The sequence below is a fragment of the Delphinapterus leucas genome, chromosome 10 (assembly GCF_059928025.1).
Source record: "Delphinapterus leucas isolate spDelLeu-1000000601 "Yukka" chromosome 10, BTC_Dleu_Yukka2, whole genome shotgun sequence".
NCBI lineage: Eukaryota > Metazoa > Chordata > Mammalia > Artiodactyla > Monodontidae > Delphinapterus > Delphinapterus leucas.
Genome location: NC_143138.1, coordinates 39018310 through 39038543, shown reverse-complemented (window position 1 = coordinate 39038543; position 20234 = coordinate 39018310). Strand labels below are relative to the sequence as shown.

The 20234-nt window shown below is 38.3% G+C and overlaps 2 protein-coding genes across 19 annotated transcripts in view; one reads left to right on the top strand and one right to left on the bottom strand.

Moving 5' to 3' along the window:
- Positions 1–20234, bottom strand: part of FKBP5 (FKBP prolyl isomerase 5) — a 94294-nt gene that overhangs the window by 13825 nt on the left and 60235 nt on the right. For all 18 annotated transcript variants that reach the window (XM_089918020.1, XM_022581718.2, XM_089918008.1 and 15 more), the window contains 2 exons: positions 5970–6126; positions 1138–1228 (listed from right to left, as the gene is read on the bottom strand). In XM_089918020.1, the coding sequence (XP_089774146.1) occupies positions 1138–1228; positions 5970–6126 (248 nt within the window). The remainder of the gene's footprint in view (positions 1–1137; positions 1229–5969; positions 6127–20234) is intronic.
- Positions 1–20234, top strand: part of LOC111178729 (uncharacterized) — a 176143-nt gene that overhangs the window by 136527 nt on the left and 19382 nt on the right. Inside the window, exon 12 of the mRNA XM_089919870.1 lies at positions 6020–20234. This exon is cut by the window's right edge and continues 19382 nt beyond it. The gene's annotated coding sequence lies outside the window, so the exon portion shown is untranslated. The remainder of the gene's footprint in view (positions 1–6019) is intronic.

The window sequence follows — 20234 nt, the reverse complement described above, 5'->3', positions numbered from 1 at the left end:
ACTGGGCTGTGATGGGAAGGGGTGGGGGTTACTTTATTGCTAAAAATTATTTTCTCCCTCTTTAAAAATAAAAACCACTTTGTGCTATGAAGACAGCTTTGGAGGATCAGTACTGAGCTAGCAGGACTTCAGAAGACGTTACCTGACAACAAGCAATGGTTGTGACAAGAGCATACGTTTGTTTTGGGGAATGTGTTATGATTAGGAACATCACTGTTTGGGGAGGATCCCAAAGTTAGAGGCCTACAGGACAATGATTTCCTTTCTGAGTCTAATAACATAAAAACAGTCACGTTTCCAGTCCAAAGCTTGAAGTATGGAACATAGAGATAGCACTGTGGGGATGAAAAAGGTCTACAAGATGCAGTTCCTGAGGCTCTCGGGGAAGGGCTGGGCTCTGGTGGTGCAGAGGACGTAGCTGGATGGGACAGCGTACCTAGCTCAGGCACATGCTCTGCGTTTGTCCAAGGAAGCTGCTGCTGGGAGCCTCCAGAGGCGGGTTTGAGATGGAAATACACTCAAGGAGGCGTGCCATTTCTGGAACCTGAGGCAAACGCTCTCTTTTTTTCTACTTGGACAGGTACAAAAAGAAAAAGTCTAGGGTTAGCAGGTTTGTTCCTTGTGTTCCTTGCCACCGAGCCTGGTGGCCCATGAAGCCCCTGCATTTTGGATAATAACTTGGAGCCACAGTGAAGGCCTCTTCACGAGTCCTGTGAAGGCTATGATCCATCCAGCCCTGGAAAACTGCACCCCACTCCCCCAAGGAGATGCTTGGCAAGAACATGAACCTTTTTGTCTTCAACCCAGGAAAAAAAGTACAAAAAGAACAAGTCTAGGAACAAATAAGGGAACAAGTCTTGGCTTCTACCCAAAAAAGTTAATAAAAAAAAAAAAAGGCTGACACATAGGAACAAAATAAGAACACTGAGCTCCTTGGTTGTGTATCAGCTGTGCTGTATCAGTTGTCCTGTGCTCTAGTAGCAGCGTCAGAGACAGGAGACAAACTTGGTCATGAAAAGCACAATATACAAACAAATACCATCTATCTATACCACCTGGTAATATAAGACACTAATTTACAAGAAGTGGATGGAGAAGAAATCTGTCATGATTTCAGAGAAGTTGGTATTTTCTCACCTTTTCGAAGCTCTTAAGTGTAACTTCATATATAAGCTCAGCATTAGGTTCAATGCCAAATTCAGGCTTCCCTGCCTCTCCAAAACCATATCTGAAATGGAGAGTAAAAAAAATAAAACTTTAAAGAATTGGTGTATTTCCAGGCACCCCCTTCAGTATTTTGAGGCATAGAGCTATCATTTGCAAACTACACACATCAAAGGCCCTGAAGACAAACCAGATGTTGATCAGAAGATATAGTGCCAAGTATCACTGCTGTGGTTTTTTTAAGAAACCAGGCTACATTTAGTTTTCTTCTTCATATTCATATGTAATGCAACACCTGTACTCCTTGGGACAGCTTGCTTAATGTGATTTTAAATGTCACTGTCTCTTTTTCTGCTTGATTTTATCTCTAGTTCTTTCTATAAAACAGCCATTATTTGACTATAAGGGCTTTTCCTGAAGCTCTATCAGGACCCAGAGAAGACAGGCACTGTAATCATTACAGTGCTGATTTGGGAGAGGTATGTTTTAATAAGCTTTTAACTTTAAAGTGCTGTCCCCTTCCAAAAGTACCACTTCCATTCAGATAAATGGGGGGAAGGTGCACACATCAGGAAGGATATACGTCCTCATAGTATTTCTTCAAGACTTGCAGAAAGCATACTAGAAAACAAATGTATAATCAAAAAGAACAGCCCCAGCAAACTCTAATACATCATCAAGAGAAATACTCTGTACTGTATTCTCATAGCTCTCTGGCTATAACACTGTAAAACACTACACTTTTTAGCCAAAACTTACTGAATAAAATTACGGGGATATATAAATTTGTTTTTTGGGATCATTTAAAATTTTAACACATCCAAGGCATTTGAAGGAGCACACATCTACTAGAATGGAAATTCTGATGGAGCTTTGTCTGTCTGGTTCAGTGGTTTCCCAGCATGTAGAACAATGCCCAGCGTATTAGGAAAACGTTCACTGGAATATACTCTGCTCCATCTGTTTCAAGCAAACTACTCTTTAATATATGGAATGGCACTGCAAAAATCTTAGTAAACTCAAACTCTCAGGCTATGGTTTGAAACCAGGCCAAAACCAAGTTGATGTATTAATACCTTCAGTTTTCTCTGGGGCAAAAGGACTAGAGTAGGAACACTCACCTCTTGCTATTTGTACCACTTCTTTACTCCCTGCCCGAATTTTTCAGGAAGAAAATGCTTACTCATTTACCTCCCCTGTTACACAAGAAAATGGAAGCTGGAGGCAGAGAGAGGCATAGAGATGGAGTGAGAGCTGGTAGAAATGGGGTGTGGTAGTTTTAATATCAGGGCAAAGGGTATCTTCAGCAAAGAAATAAAAGAGGACATAATTACCAGTGGCCAACTGTAGGAAGTGGTGACTAGTTTTCTACTTTGAGCTCTTAGACCGATATATCTCCTATTTTGTTTCTGCCATCTGGTAAATAAAAGAACATTCCTTAACTGATGGGAATCAGGTAGGCAGGTGAGTCCTCACTGAGCATGTGTTTACTGACAGTATGTTCTATTTGGAGCCCTGTGCTAAACAGGTACAAACCCAACAGATGCTCTTGCCTTAGACCAGTGGCTCTCAAAAGGGGTTAATCCCCCATCCCTATCAGGGACATCTAGCAATGTCTAGAGATTTGGGGTTTGTCACAACTAGGAGGCTTCTGACTTCTAGTGGGTAGAGGTCAGGGACACTACCAAACATCTTACAGTGCACAGGACAGCTCCCCCGGCCAAGAAATATTTGGCCCCAAACGTCAATAGTGCCGAGGATGCGAACAGCTGCCTTACAACGCGGGAGGGCGAGAAGGGTGAGGGTTTGGGTCGAGGGCAGGCACCAAATTGTTCTGGTTATCATCAACGGGATTAAAGAAGACTAAGGAAGGATACGATTTCTACAGTCTTTCCTGGGTTCAAACGAAGAAACTCTGTGAAGACACATGTGGAAAACATAATCCCGGGGAGGCGTAAGCTCATACTGAACTGTTTTGGGAGCATTTAACCTGACTTCCTATTTTACAGAAAGTTGTCTGATTTATGCTGGATTAGGGTGGGCGAGGAAGGACCCAGGGCACACAAATTCATCTGACTGAAAGACAGAACACCACAAGAGGAATTCTAGGCTTAACCAAAAGACAAGCTGGATTACAGTAACAGAAGGAATCCAGTATCAATGTTCTTAAACTGACAGGTGCCTGCAGAGTGCAGAGATACAAATAATGACTGCTAATGACCATTAAGCCTTTATGTGCATACAAGAAGCACTTGCACCTTGTATGCAACTGCTCTTACCAACTGCTTCCTTTTTACAGATTAAGAAACTGAGGCTCAGAGAGAAGTGCTTCCTGAGAATCACACAAAGAGGCAGTGGTAGAGCCAGGATTTAAATTCAGACTGTGTGTCCCAGAAAGTTGTTTAGTTTTTGACCCACACTGCCGCATAACTGAGATACTCTGGCTCTTGGCAGCCTATGTTTTTGTTTGGGGCTGGTGCAGGACAGAAGATAAGGAAGAAAAAAGAAAAAAGCTAAAACTAGCCATACTTTACCTGGAACAAAAGAGCTTAATCAGTCACCATATTTAAAACAATATTAAAGACACTGTCCTGATGAGAAGAGAGAAAATGGCTTCTCTGGAAGTGTTTTATGAATTCCTTACTATGAAAACATCCTGCCAAGGAGTCTATCAGAATGAAAGGGAAGGTATATGCCCTGGGGTTTTTGGAGCATGAAATACAGATGACACTAAGAGTAACACAGAACACATATTTGCAACAGCCATATTTACAGCCACACTCAGATGCAATGTATCTATAAGTGGGACTCTGGTAAGACAAGCAAATTCACTGCACACGCTCACTGCATGCCCGGTGGGCAGGGATTCTCTATATACACGGATAATCTTACGCAGCACCCGCGTGGACAGTCTCCTGGTGTAGACTCTGCACTTTAAATGACTCCTCAACATACTAAGCAACATCTTGAAGAGAAAAGAACATGTTCCTTTCTAACTATGCTAAATTATTTCCATAAAACATATGAAAAAACTTTTATATCTAGTAAGTTATGAAAACTTGTTGACAACTTTTATGCCTGAAAAATCTACCATATGTTAAAACGGGGTTTCCCTTTCCTTATGGTCTGAGAGTAAAATGGAAGAGAGAGATAATCATCACAACAGCAATAATAGCTAACATACTAAGGGTTTGGCTGTGTCAGGCACTTTGCTACACTCTTTACATGCATTATCTCATTCAGTCCTCCACAACTTTGTATGGTAGATACCATTATCCCCATTTTACATAAAGGGAAACTAAGGCTTAGGAGAGTCGAGTACACAGCTGGTAAGCTGCATGTTTTTTTTTTTTTTAATCACTAATCATATAACAAGTTAAACTTGCAAGGAACTATTTGCATTAATAAATATAAGGATAATTCCTGTTTCCCTTTGCCATTAAACTTGAGACATCTGTTCCCACAACTGGCTTGTCAGCTAGGTTAAAATGTAATGAACCAATTCATATTATATGCTCACAATGTATAGAGAACTCATCTTCAAGGAACTTAGATCTGAAAACACATGGACATAAATACCACTCTGTTTATATGAGTTTAGAACTACTGTAACTTTGGAATGCTGGATTAAAAATAGTTAGATATTACTTGGATATGGAAGAGATAGCCTCTCTATGCACCACCTGAATTAAAAAGTTCCTTATAGAAACAGATTCACCTAAGTGAACTACAAATACATAGTAAATGTAAATAAAACACACTAAGGTGGGAATATACTAGTTGAAAAAGGAATAAGACTGAGAAAAAGAAGGTATTAAATAAATGGTGCCTCAGTGAAAGCTCTAAAGCGTTCGAGGTGTAGAGCATTTTGCAAGGATTTTCAAGTGGGTAGTGGCATGACTAAAACATCACTTAAGATATACGATTATGGCTCAAGTGTTAGGGCAAAGGTAAATATGCCACTGGATTACGACCGAGGCTACACAAATTCAAGCAACTGTACAAAAGGCGCACAATATTACCTATTGGTAAGTGCAGGTCATCAAGATTCTCAATAACTCAAAATCCTACTGACTGAAATCCAAGGATCCAGAGAGGGATGAGACATGAGATAAGCAGATGCACGTTCACACAAACAGAATCAAAACACCCTGGTTTCTCTCAAGGGTCCGTTTCTCAAGATAGAAGGGTTGGATTCATGGTATAATTTTAGATCTAAAAATAATACCAAACATGTTTTCACCAGAGAGACAGTTAGTGTCTGATAGTTCTAAGCTTGGTAGTGCTAATGGATATCCTTATGATGGGAAAAATTTAGGCAAAAATGAGTCATCTCCGCTGCCTTTAGATCCAGGAAGAACACTCTTTTCAGGGAGTCTGTATAAGAACAGGTGGCACAAATTCAAGTGGTAATAAATCATCCAAATGCTTCTTCAACTTCTAACCCCCACGTTTTACTGCCTCCTGCCTAATTTAGAGAAAAGGAGAGAAGGGGCAAGAGAATCACGTGAGAAGGGCCAACAGCTTCCTGTCTTGGCAATATGGCAGGCAAAACAAACAGAAAAGCAAAACTTGCCTGTCAGTCCTACCCTGAACACACATGAATCAAGTGAATAGGCTTACAAATGTCTGTAATATCATAAGGCCCATTAACTCACTCTGTGACTAACTGTAGCCTGATTTAATTAATTGTTTCCACTGTTGGCCTTAACTTCACTGAAAATAGCAAAGGGTTGATTGAAAAAGCAAGTGTATCCCTGTTCTTTAGATAACTTCACTGTGTACTGAACTGGTATGCTGCTTACCGTGGTCCAAGATACAAAATACATTGTTCCTCACGCTGCATTTTCTCCAGGGCTTTGTCAATTCCGATTGGAATGTCGTGGTCTTCTCCTTCGCCAACTATGAACCCCACATCTCTGCAATCAAACATCCTTCCACCACAGCGGCCTTCCAGGTGGACTGAGGGAGAGGAGAAGGACAGTCAACAGAGCTGCTCTTCGTGACTAATTCAGGAACCTGATAAATGAGTAGTTCCCCTTCCTCATTTCATCTAGAGACATACGTGGTATGTCTTGTTGAAGCTTAGTCTACCCAGTCTGGAAATTTAAGAGCAATCATATTTCTTTCTGTTTTAAGTTTAAACTTATAATTACTGATAACTACATCAGTAAGATAGCTTAGAGGATAATGAAGTGGAAACACAGGTTTAACTTAAACCTACTATATGACAGAGGTTTCCTCACCTATAACACAAAACAAGAAATACTAGATTATTTAATAGGTAATTATCAAAATGCCACAAACTTAATATCAAGTATACAAAGGCTTAAACATTTATAACTGCATCTTGGCTTCGGATGCTTGGGTTGAAAAACAACCGAATGGCTATTTCCCCAGTGATATTAAAGGGTTAACTGAATATAGAAGCTCTTTTTTTTTTTCTTTAAGAGTTTTAATCTCATTCACAAATATGTCTGAATAAAAATGAAAAGGCCAAAGGCAACATCATCAATAACTAACATATCTGTAATCCCTTAGTGCAGTAAAAAATGTAAAATGTGAAGGAATCAATAGTCTCCTATAACTCGACAAATCAAATTACTCAACCCCCTCCTCTGAAATGTTAAGTGAAGAGGTCAATTTCTCAGGGCCTACTTCCTCATTGCACTCAAACTCAGCTCATTCCCAGGGTAATTTCACATTAGATAAGGGGCTTTTATGTTCATATAAAATAGGAAAACACATACAGATATATATTTTTCTCTTGGTTAGTTAGACTTTTTCTTCTGGGATAAACAATTCTTTGAAACTTTCCAACTATGTTTAATATTACGGATATTCATTCCTTTCCATTTAGGTCTTTCATTCAATCAGAAAAATGGATGGCTTGTATGACAGCACAACAGTCGACAAGCAATGTAATAATTTGCCTTTCATAAGAAAATTTTTTATTCCTACTTCTGTAATATAATGGCCTTGATTCAAATGTAAGGAATTCCTAAAATGCTTCTTTTCTGAGACTGGTTGATCTATTTTAGATCAATAACTTGCTTTAGAGATAAAAATCACTTGTTCTGTTACATTCGTTCCAGGAGACAATTATTTTCCAAATACAAATTCAATTCCAACTTACTCTACTTTTGAACTACTTGATCTCAAAGGTCCTTTGAAGCTCTAAAATTCTACGATTCTATGGCCCAGTAATATAACTCTCAATGTAGACCAGAAACCAGCTTCAAAGCTAATTCCTGTAGTTAATCATTTCATCAGGTTACCTTTAGCCCAGGCCTAGGAAATGAGAGAAACCCTGAAGAGTAAACAGCAGTGGCATAGACACTAGGGGCAGAAAAGTCACATGGACATTTATGCTTTGAAGTTCTCTACCGTTTTCTAAGTCACTAGGATTAATACCATCCCGATTTGTTCCCGTTGCAGACATAGGGTGGAGTCGAAGACGCTTGGGCCAAACTAGAGAAGGCCTGACTCTCGAGTCAGACCTTCTAAACAGGGGCAAGAGCTAGACTGGCTCTCAGGGTGGAGCTGGCATACAGAAATTTTGTTCTATGTCCCATACTCATAAATGCACATGACTTTCTATTAACTCACTTTTGGAATGTTCTAGATAAAATACAGCTTAGCTTGCAGCACAGTGAAAGTTCTTTTGAATTGGAAATAGTTTCAAAATAAATTCAACTTTATTATTTTCAAATACATACACACTAGAGAGGTTCTGCAAGGAATCCTAGGCTTAAAGATATTTTTTACTGGAGTAAAAGCTGGTGTCTCTAAAGAATTTGAGAGTTTGAAAATTTGTGTTCTTAAATATTTTTAAATCTGCCCAAGAAATTTAATTTAGACTAATGTGATGACACTTTTCATGAGAAAAGATTTGCTGAGCAAAGTGAGTTTCGGCCCACGTATTATAGAATATCTCAAGCATTGAGATTTATTATCCTAGTAGCTCACAACTTAGTTGACAGATCTTTTTGAGTGAGGTTTATTGTTAGAAGTGTTTTCCTCCCTGATGGAGAGTACATTTAGTGGGGGAGGAAACTATCAGTACATTCGTTGTGGTTTTTGGTTGATCAAGTTTGAATGTGTTTTCAAAACAGGAAATCCAGAGACTCTGTGAAGGATTCCTGCCTGTGTGTCAGTTTCCTAGGCTGGTTTTTCAGCTTGATGCATATACTTGATATTAAAATTATATAAATAATTTCAGAAGTTCTCTTTACATGTGATAACCCTTCATATTAGGGAAAGAAAAGACTGGCTACTAATAAACATGTTGGGAAAGATAAGTCAAGCAAGCAAGCAAAAAAAAAAGTTCAAGTCAAAGTATGATTAAGAAAGCAAAAAAAAAATGTTCACTGCAGCCGGTCTCTCTAAGAGAAACAATATATGGTAGAACCAATGTTTTTGGCCACCTAATAGGGAAACATTTGCAATAACTCTTATAAATACTTACTACCTTATATAGGGACCAATCTTTTTTTTCTATTAAATCTCTTTGAAGTTGAACCTGAATAAGCACTACCTACAGTACCACAGAATCTTAAATTGATAAACTGATACGCATGCGTGCGTGCACACATGCAGCAGTCTTTACGTGTATATATAAAACCTTTTAATACTGACATTATCTGGAATGTCAGAGCAAGAGGAGGTATCACAGCCTCAGGGAGTATAGTCCATTGATTCTTTACATCTACAAGTAGCAAACACTCTCGCTAGATTAACTGGTTTCTAAAATTGGAACACTGGTGTGACAAGTTCTATGACAGCTGACAAGAACTCCTCCCCACCTTGGAGCCGATTGCCGCAGCAGGAACCTCCATCATGGTGACAGATGCAGACATGCCTGGCTCCTATAGATCCAATTTTTTTTTAAATTGTCTCGATAATTGCTACCAAAGAAAACCATGGCAGCTCTGGCTGTGGAAGACCTGTGGTTGCTTTTGACCTTGTATCGCTTAGTGCAAAAACTCATTTAATAAATATTTAATAATAACCATCATGACTCACTGGGAGCTTGGCCTCTAGGGCTCAGGAGGTCTGTTGCTAATTCCAACCAGCATGATTTACGGGAAGTAAATGATCTATGACGTGCCCAAAGAGAATAAAAGTACATACAGGATGCTTCTACTTAGGGTTTTTTTGGGAAGAGAAAGAAATACACAAGTTAAAAAGGGACAACGTTTTCTCTTGACTTAAAGTCTACGTAACTTAAAGGGGGGAGGTCCTCCAAACCCCACGAAGTCAAACCGATCCAAATTACCGAGCCTTGCTGCGCAATCCCAGTGTAACCACATCAAGTGAGCCCAGTCTGCTGCAAAACATCACTTAAACTGGAGCTCTGACTTATTGTTCTCTTACTGCCCTAGAGCAATTTTGTTTTGAAGAGCACAGAACACCCTGTTCTGAAAGTGGCTGGCACATGAACTCGATGTGCTGACAGCAATTTGTACTCCGATTAAAATAGGGGGGAAAAGGAAAGAGTGCACTGCAGTAAGGAAAAAAACTGGAATGCAAGAACCCGAAAACTGTATAGTTTGTACTTTAGGAAGCAAAACTGAGAAAGAGGCTCCATAACCCCCCCAAAAAAGTGCTGTAAACGCTCCAGCCTAAAGACGTTAGCTCTGGTAAGTGTCTGTTTTTCCCTTTTCTAATTATAGTAGTTGGTGTCTGATAGCTTTGCACTCATTCCCAGAACAATTACTGGGTCATGGGGATCTGAATGGGAATGTTGTAATGGCATTACGACTAGACAAGACTGGTCATTTAGCCAGAGAAAACCAGGTTGTGACAGGTTACTCCCATTCGGCAAGGGTTTTCTCTGCTGCCTAATTCATGCCAAGGGAGTTTCTCTCTGCCTGCATCTCCTGCCTAACAGAGCAAAGCATCCAAGAGACAGTGGGATCTTAATGACCCCCTGAAAAGGCAAATCCAGAGATGGATTTCTAAAATCAGGAGAGGCATATTAATCACTGATTAGAAGAGAAACTCTTCCCCTCAGTCATGGTGGTCAGATTTCCCCCAAACTGCCTCCTGTCCTCTGTACCATTTTGTACTATGATGAACAAATACCACTGGAATATTGCTCATGGCACTGAGGGGACAGATGCCGAGGGCAGGTGTGGAACCTGGCTACTTGAACAGAGTAACATTTATGCAAATGGTTATATGCCTTAGTCTAAACAGGAAGCATGCACACAGCAATAAATTCTATACCAGTACAAATCCTCACCACACTCCTCTTTACACCAGACTGGATTCCAGTCCCATTCTGTCACTTAACAACTGTGGCTTTGGGCAAGGTCATTTCAATTATCTGAAGCTCAGTTTCTTCATCTATAGAACAGGGGAAATAATGTCAGCTAACTCCTAATTGTTGAGAGTATTAAATTAGGTATTGAACTAAAGCTTTTAGCCCAATATCTGGCATGCATTCATTTAATGTCAGGGTGGCTACTATGTGAAAATACTGTGTTATGTGTGGATAGACAGAGATGAACTCAATGAATGTTAGCTATGATTATTTTCCTGCAATTAGTGGTAAATTATACCAGATTAAACATGTTTTAGAACTTGGTATAAGAAACCACTTGATCGCTCCACAGAGAGAGCTGTCAAAGTATGAATAAAATTCAAAGTAGGCAAAGGCAGTATCTTATTTTGTACCTCACAGTGTGTACAACTGTGTGTACAACACACAGTTCAGGGCCAGAAAGTAAATATTTATTTAATGATTAATCTGAAAACAGGGCATTAAGGAAAATGGTAGTAATTTTCACTCATTTATAGGAATTTTCCCTTTTGAATATGTTAGTACTCCTATTTTTAATAAATGCCAAGAGCTATTTAAATTCTTTACTGATATGGAGTTTTGTTTTTTAATACTATTCCAAAATAAATGGTCCACTGGCTTAATTTCTTAATAACAAAAAGATTATTTTCTACTAAGATTTTACTCTACCCGAAGCCTTGAAGATACCTTTTTAGAAGGAGCTATATAAATCCAAAATATATGAAAGAATAAACACTATCCATTTTAGACCCAAGTACCATACTACATTATTTTGTGAAAATATATAATAAAATGGTTTCAAGAATCTGCTCTCTCTTACTGGACAAAATTTGCCAGGACATTCATAAATACTTCAAAAGCATGTGAAAAACAAACAAAACCCAAAAAACCCTCATAGCTCTATCAGATTTCAACATGGTCATACATGAAATCTTTCCTCTATTTTCAATTTTGGACCATTTTGGTTTTTGGTGTTTTATTTGTAAAGAACACATAGCTAGATTTTGTTGTCATCACTGTGTTAACCTTATAAGAATTTCTGCCTTTAATAGGTGACTTTATCTCATTCATATTTTTTGTAATCACTGACATGATTGATTTTATTCCTACAATCTTATTTTTGACTTCCTACATAATGTTTTATTGTTATTCTTCCTTTATTACTTTTACTAAATTGATCAACCTTTCCTCGTTCCTTTACTTCCCCACTCCATGCAGGGTCGCTTGGAAGTTCTACATCCTATTCTTACTAGTGCCTAACGTTAAATTTTAAACAAATCGTTCAACAGTACGTGTGTACATATATACACACATACACACATACATGTGTATATCTATACACACACACGTACATACACACATACACATATTTATCGATGTGGACTAATCAGCATAGTATCTCCTTGAATAAGAAAACCTTCTTAGACCATTTGCTTCCCCTCTTCATTTCCCATTTGCACCCCATTTTGTTAATTACCGTAGCTCCATACTGTTAAACAATTATTATTTTAACATTATAGTTCTACCATTTCAGAGATCCAAATTCAGCTGTCATGTTATGGAAATTACTTTTATGCTCACTAATGTTTCTTATGCCTTGAGTCTTCACTTCTTGGCTTTGTTTTTTGTGATGTTTTAGAATATCCTATAGTATTTTTTTCAAAAAGAGCACAAGTCTGCATACTCCAAAGTTAATTTGTTCTCATAGTTAAGTGATAACTTGGCTGAGGAAAGAAATTTAGGTTTAAAATATTCAGTTACAGACAATGCTCAAAGCATTGTCTTTTAGTATTTAGTGTCACAAATAAGAAGTCTGATGTCATTCTGATTCTCATTCCTTTGCACATAGCTTATTTCTCCCTGGAAGAGTTCAAAATTTTCTTTTAAGTTATGGAATTAAGAAATTTCACCAGATATATATACAATGGAATATTACTCAGCCATAAAAAAAGGAATGAAATCTTGCCACTTGCAAAAACACAGATGGACTTAGAGGGTATTTATGCTAAGTGAAATAAGTCAGACAAAGACAAATACCCCATGATTTCACTTACATGTAAATCTAAAAACACAAATGAACAAATAAAACAGAGTTAGATACAGAAACAAATGGGGATGAGAGAGGAGTAGAGGGATGAGTGAAATAGGTGAGGGAGATAAAGAGGTACAAATTTTGTTAGAAAATAAATGTCAGGGGATGTAATGTACAGCATAGGGAATATTGTCAGTAATACTGTAATAACTTTGTAAGGTGACAGATGGTAACTAGACTTATCATGGTGATCATTTTGTTAATGTATAAAAATACTGAATCATTATGTTGTATACCTGAAACTAATGATATTTTAAGTCTATTATACTTCAATAGGAAGGAAGGGAGGGAGGAAGGAAAGGGAAATTTCACCAGGATGTATCTAGGTGAAAAAGCACTCCTTACTCCTGTGTGCCACCATTAACTGGCCCTTTCAATCTTAAGATTCTTCTATCTTGGGGCTTCCCTGGTGGTGTAGTGGTTAGGAATCTGCCTGCCAACGTGCAGGACACTGGTCTGGGAAGATCCCACGTGCCACGGAGCAATAAGCCCATGCACCACAGCTACTGAACCTGTGCTCTACAGCCCGCCAGCCACAACTACTGAGCCTGCATGCCACAACTACTGAAGCCCATGTGCCTAGAGCCGTGCTCCGCAACAAGAGTAGCCACCCCAATCAGAAGCCCACGAACCAAAACGAAGAGTAGTCTCTGCTTGCCGCAACTAGAGAAAGCCCAGGCACAGCAACGAAGACCCAATGCAGCCACAAAAAATGAAAACAAAAAAAACTGTGTGTGAGGTAAATTCTTAAGAAAAAATTCTTCTTTCTCTAGGAAACCTTCTTCCATTACACGTTTGGTTAGATACATATCATCTATCCTTGATTATCCCAGTCTTCTAATTTTTCTTTCACTTTTCATCTCTTTGGTGTTTGTTTTTTTTTTTTCCCCTCTGTGTTCTGAGATATTCTTCACTATCTTTTGTATCACTAATTCAAGATTCTGGGACTGTCCATTTTGCTTTTCAACCCTTCCTCAGAGTTCCAATTTTGATAATCATATTCTTAATTTCCAGATACTTTCTTTTTTTCTTTTTTTTTTTGCGGTATGCGGGCCTCTCACTGTTGTGGCCTCTCCCGTTGTGGAGCACAGGCTCCGGACGCGCAGGCTCAGCGGCCATGGCTCACGGGCCTAGCCACTCCGCGGCACGTGGGATCTTCCCAGACCGGGGCACGAACCCGTGTCCCCTGCATCGGCAGGCGGACTCTCAACCACTGCGCCACCAGGGAAGCCTCCCAGATACTTTCTTATCTTTTCCTTTTTCAGAGAAGCTGATTTTTCTGACTCATGAATTTAATATCCTGTTAAATATCTCTGAAGATACTAATTAGTATTTTGAAAGTTCTCTTCTATTTCTTCTTAGTCCACCTCAGTGCTTCTATTTCATGGTATTTGCTGATGATTCTGTATTGTTTGGTCATGCTTTAAAAGGAAGGATTCAGAAAGATCAAGTGATTTTAGTTACCTGACACAGTTTTTCTAAGCCATTGGATATACTTCCATGGTAGGCCTTTTCGCAAGAGGAGTGGGCTGATCATGCAGATCTCTGGGTGAAGATCCCAAAGATATTTATTGAGCATTTACTACATGCTGAGCATCATGTGCACAGGAAGGCTGGGGACACCTTTTTCCACTGGTGATGTAGGAAAAAGTTTTACTTCAGGAGCAAAACACTTCTGCTTATTTACTGTTGTGCAGAGCTGCTTTCACTTTTTTCCCCTTCAAATCTGTTTTAAAAGCTCAAAGATACTTATGTTCTCATTCTGTAGTCCAAGTCCTAACACACGGAGCCTTCTGAGGCAGATCCCTACTTTACTTTAGAAATTGGGCCTTACTGGTTTTAGCTTGGGAGCAAAAGTCACAGCCAGGCCCTAGAGTAGTAATTCTCGAGTAGTAATTCTCAATCCTTGGCTGCAAACTAGAATCACCAGGGGTGTTTTTTGTTTTTTAAATACTTGTGCCTGGAGTTCCATCCTTTGAGATTTGCTATTCTTATTTAACTGGTCTGGGCTGAGACCTGGGCATCAGAATTTTAAAAGCTCCCCAAGTAATTCTAAATTCAGCCAAAGTTGAGAACCACTACACTACAGGCTTACTAGCCCAGCTGTTCCATATTGTTTTATAACAACCCTGATGATGACCCCATAGCCTGCCTTGGCTCCCTTGCACCAGCTGACTAAGCTTGGAGTTCTTCCCAAGCTTGTTGAGACGAACAGTATGTACCTCTGCAGAGGTCTTCTCTACACCTGTTGTGGGTTGGGTTTCCTGAGTCTAGTTTCCATCAGTCCAATTTTATCTACTTTACGTATTCCAGAAATTCTCCATAATTTCTGATCCACTTCTTGTAGTCTTCCTATTTTCCACCACTAATACGGATTTCTTCCTCTTTTTTTGAAATCATTCTCCACCCCTCCCCTCCCCATCTCTCATTTCAGTGGGATTTGCAGAGGGAAAGGAGGTGAGAGGGAAGGGTACTCCAACAACTTGAATCCCTGCAGATCACTCTGTTGAAATTTTCACATTTGAAAATACTCCCGATTGTCTGCATTCTTTGCATTGATGTGGCTGAAAGCACTGTGAGGCAAGAGAGTCACACACAGCTAGCATTTTGATGTGCCTACTCCGGGCATGGAAGTTAACTCAGAAGATGTGAGAGATTGGAGCTGGGGGAAGAGGAGCTGGTAGCTATTCAGAGCCTTATGTCAGATTGGCTTTTCTAAGAAAGCAAAGCTTAAAAGTAACAATGTAGCCACTACAGGCAATGAAGCTAAAGTATGATGACTAAAGTATCAGTCATCATGATAATGTCAATTAGAGTACCTTAGAACACAGTGACTTTTTTTTAATGGAAAAAGGACAACACTGAATAAAAATTACAAGATGGTCATCTTAATTGACATAAAGCACACTGGAACAGAATCTAAAAATTGATTTGCAAGCATGAGGATCCTGACGGAGTAAAAATCACAATTTCTTTGAGAAAGAATAAATTCTGTCAAACTAATGTAAATTCTCTCTTCCCCAAAGAAATTATTAAAAGGAAGCAAAAGATCACAATTCAATAAAAGCCTTTTGATTCAGTCCACAACTTTGTTCTTCAGAAAACAAACCAGCAAAAATCCTGGAGAAATACGATTTAGGTAACATTACTAAGAAGATATATAATTATTTTTAAGACTGTTACTGAAGACAAATTGATCATGGGTTCTAGGTCAACCCTGGTAGAGACAAAATAATTTGCTGATGGACTGGCTGTAGAATATAAGAGAAAGAGAAGTTTATTTCCTTAAATCTATTTAAAGGACGCAAAATAAATGATATAAACATTTATTTAGAGAAATAAATTTATTTAGAGAAATAAATGTATTTATTTATAGAAAAAAGAAACTGTCTAACATGTATTAGGCACCTTTCTTCCCTTAACTGTCACAACAATCTGTGGGGGTAAAAGATTATTATTCCCATTTTACAGATGAGAAAACTGTATGCTCAAGGTGATTAAGTAACTTGTCTAAAGTCATAAAAATATCAAGTAGTGATTCCAAGATTCGAAATTCACATCTATCACTTCCACAGCCTGTGTGCCCCCTCCCCCGGCTATTCACTGTACCTTTACACAGAAATGACAGAAACTTGGTCACTCTTGTGTATCTATAATGACATATCATAATGGATGATCACTGTCTATAGTTTTTCTTTCACTGTGGAACTGGCTTTAGTTCTAGGATTTCTACTTGGTTTTGAATCTAATAGTATATGGGTGATGGTACAAAAAAAAGGCAAACCAGTAAAGTGAAGACTGAGTAGACTTCAAAAGGAACAAGGTGATCTTGGCTTCTGACAGAGACCACTTTTGAGTCAACCTTCTGTCCTCCTCCCACACAGAGCTAACTGGTTTCAAAGAGGGAAAGCAGGACACCTTAACCTTGATAAGTGACAATACAATAAATTTTTATAAAATTGATTTGTTCCAGAAAACCAAAAAGGGCTTTTGGGAGAAAAAGTAAGAATAAACCATTTACTCTCAAATTTCCCAGGAAAGTACAATCTAACAAGATGAGAAACAAAAAAATTAGTCATTGCCCTTTCTTAATACATTTAGAAACAGAAAAAAAATTATATAAAGGATTATTCACATATATTAAAAATTCTATTCATAGTATATTATCCTTCACGCAAAAAGGGGACATAAAAATACATGTATCTGCTCACTTCTGCAAAAAAATACAATAATAAACCAGGAACTAATGAGATTGGTTACCTATAGGAGGTAGGAAGGAACAGAGTGGAAATAATGAGGAAATGGGAACAGGTTAGTAGGGATGAGGGGGGGAATAACACTTCTGAGTATATCTTTTTGTATCATCTAGAATCATGATAATGTTTCATACACCAAAAAAACAAATAATTAAAACCTACCAGAGTGTGGGGGGAACCCCAATGGAAGGTAAACATAACAAATGAACTTAACTGTATTACAAATGAATAACATAACCATACTGAAGGGAATGAGGATGAAAAAACTAACCTAAGTTGGAAAACAGTGTTTTCAATGTATGCTATAGGCTAATGACAAAAGGAAGTACACTCAGATATTTCCTACTTAGGAAAAAATATTTTTTAAAATATTTATTTATTTAGGCTGTGCTGGGTCTTAGTTGTGGCATGCAGGATCTTTGTTGCAGCATGCAGACTCTTAGTTGCAGCATGCGTGCAGGATCTAGTTCCCCGACCAGGGGTCGAACCCAGGCCCCCTGCACTGGAAGCATGGAGTCTTACCCATTGGGCCACCAGGGAAGTCCCAGGAAATTTGTTTTTCACAGGGGTATGGGTTAGCAATTCTGAAACTACTTTCTGTATATACCATGATTGAGCAAATAAATAAATATACTGTGAATAATGAGAGCCACGTTTCTCACTGTTGGAGAAAGCAATTTCAAAGAAGCAAAGAGAGGAGGCTAAAACAAAACTGTGGTGGACTGAAATTGAAAGTGTCAGTATGTACTCATAGCTTTTAATATATATATACAGACTAATACAGAAGTACACATAGAATGTGTATATATGCATGTTGAGATATATGTATTTTCTAGCTCTGTTAAGAGGTTCTAGAAGCAATAACATTCCATAGCATGAGTATACCTAGCACCCAGATCTTCATTTCTAAATACCATTCTCCAGTAAAAGGAAACAGCTCCTTGGAGGAATGGCTGATTCCAGACTGGGGGCAGGAAAATTACCAAATAAGCCCTAAGCATCTATTGGTGTCATAAGTAAGAAAGTGCTCAAGAAACAATGTTGAAAGGACCAAAGAGCCAAGTTGAAGGAGTTTCCAATGGCCAAATCTAGGACAATCTGAGCAACAAATTAAATAAGAATAGTAATGAATAATAACCTACAGAATAAAATGACATCCATGGGTCAATACTGATATAAATAAACAACTGAATAAACAGGGGAGAAGAGGCAGCTCTTCCTTACAGCAGAATTCTAATTAAATGTAGAAGAAACAGTGGACATAGAAAAATCACCATTAGGCAAATACCACAGTAATAACTGTTGCATACAAAAGTCATTCATGGATGCTAAAATTAGTGTGTGAAGGTGTGATGTAAAAGAGGTTATCTGAATAGTTTCCAAGTATTTCCTTCCCAATGAGATACTTAGTAACTAGAGAGAGAAAAATAGTAACTTTACAGTGGAGAAACATGGCAGACCCCACCTTAACCAAGTGGCCCAAGTTAACATCAACAGTAATGAGACATCAATGTCATGTACTTCCTGATAATGATGAACTGAGATGGGCACATCACTTATGTATTTTTCCAAATATGCATAGCCTAAATCTAATCAGGGGAAAACATCAAACCAACGCAAATTGAGGGATATTCTACAATAATTGGCCTTCAATTATTTAACTTTAACTTCAAAAGTGTTAAAAGTCATGAAAAACACAAAGACTGATCAGCTGTCACAGATTGGAGGAGACAAGGAGACATGACAACTAAATTACAATGTTGGATCCTGAATTTGATGGTGGACTTGAAAAAGGACATCAGCATGGCAACAGGTGAAATTCAAGTAAGATTTGTAGAATAGTTAATAGCACTGAATCAATGTTAATTTCCTGATTTTGATAAAAGTACTGTGGTCAAGTAAGATGTCAACATTAGGGGAAGCTGGGTGAAGCATATAAGGAAATTCTCTGTACTAGTTCTACAACTTTTCCAGAAGTCAAAAATTATTTCAAAATGAAAAGTTAAAAAAATGACTCCAATTGAAAATATTACCAAAAGCAAGATTTGATTTAATTTAGCCTACAGTGGTAGTTTTGTGGTATTGCCTGTAACTGGGAAGTTTTTCCTTTTAATTTAGTTGACAAAAACCTTCAATTTTAAAATATATGACTTGTTAAATCTGGGGAGTCACTGTATCACAGGGGGAAAAAACCCTCTACTTCTGTATATGTTTGAAATTTTTCATAATAAAAATTTAAAATACATGTTATAGACAAGATTTTTAAGTTCTTGTTAATATATTGAGGAGAATTTTCTATCATTCCTATAACTTTCATAAACATTTAGAATTCTATCAGGAATTTTTTGGGCTAGTAGGACCTTAGAAATTAAGGCGTCTACCCCTGCATCACTGGACAGGAAAGAAGCTGATGCCAGAAAGGCAACGTCTAGTTAGAGTGGGCCAAAGCCTGAACCCTATCTTCCGGCTCCTGGTCCAGGTATTTCTCCAACACTATACACCTGAGCTCTTCTTCATTTATTCTAAAACTTATCAAGAGTGATAACTATCTAAACACTTTAACTACAACAGAACAGTAATATTATTTATAACTGTTTCCAATTAAAAAAAAACACTAAATTTGAACTAATTTGCCAGACTCGTGGAAATGAAACATGCATTCAAAGTAGAATGTAAAATAATGTTGAGGTTCAACATGCAACATTAAAGATGAGAAAATCAACTATTCTAGTTTACATTTTAAAAATGAACTCTTTAGGCCTTTTATATTGATAATATCAATAGTTCACGCTGCCATCCTTATTTAGTAATTTGATTTTTAAAAAATTCTTTTTATTTATTTTTATTTTTGGCTGTGTTGGGTCTTTGTTGCTGCATGCAGGCTTTCTCTAGTTGTGGTGAGCGGGGGCTACTCTTCATTGCGGTACGCAGGCTTCTCATTGTAGTGGCTTCTCTTGTTGCGGAGCACCAGCTCTACGTGCGTGGGCTTCAGTAGTTGTGGCTCGCGGGTTCTAGAGCGCAGGCTCAGTAGTTGTGCCACACTGGCTTAGTTGCTCTGCAGCATGTGGGAACTTCCTGAACCAGGGTTGGAAACCGTGTCCTCTGCACTGGCAGGCAGATTCTTAACCACTGCGCCACCAGGGAAACCCAGTGATTTTACTTTTTAAGGGAAGTATTTCTTTCTTTCTTTTTAAAATTTAAAAAGTTTTTTTGGCTGCACCACGCGGCTTACAAAATCTTAGTTCCCCAACCAGGGACTGAACCCGGGCCATAGCAGTAAAAGTGCCGAGTCCTAACCGTTGGACCACCAGGGAATTCCCTTGACTTTTTTTTTTTTTATAACTTAAAAAAATTTTTTTTAAAATTTATTTGTTCTATTTATTCATCTTTGGCTGCATCGGATCCCCGCTGCTGC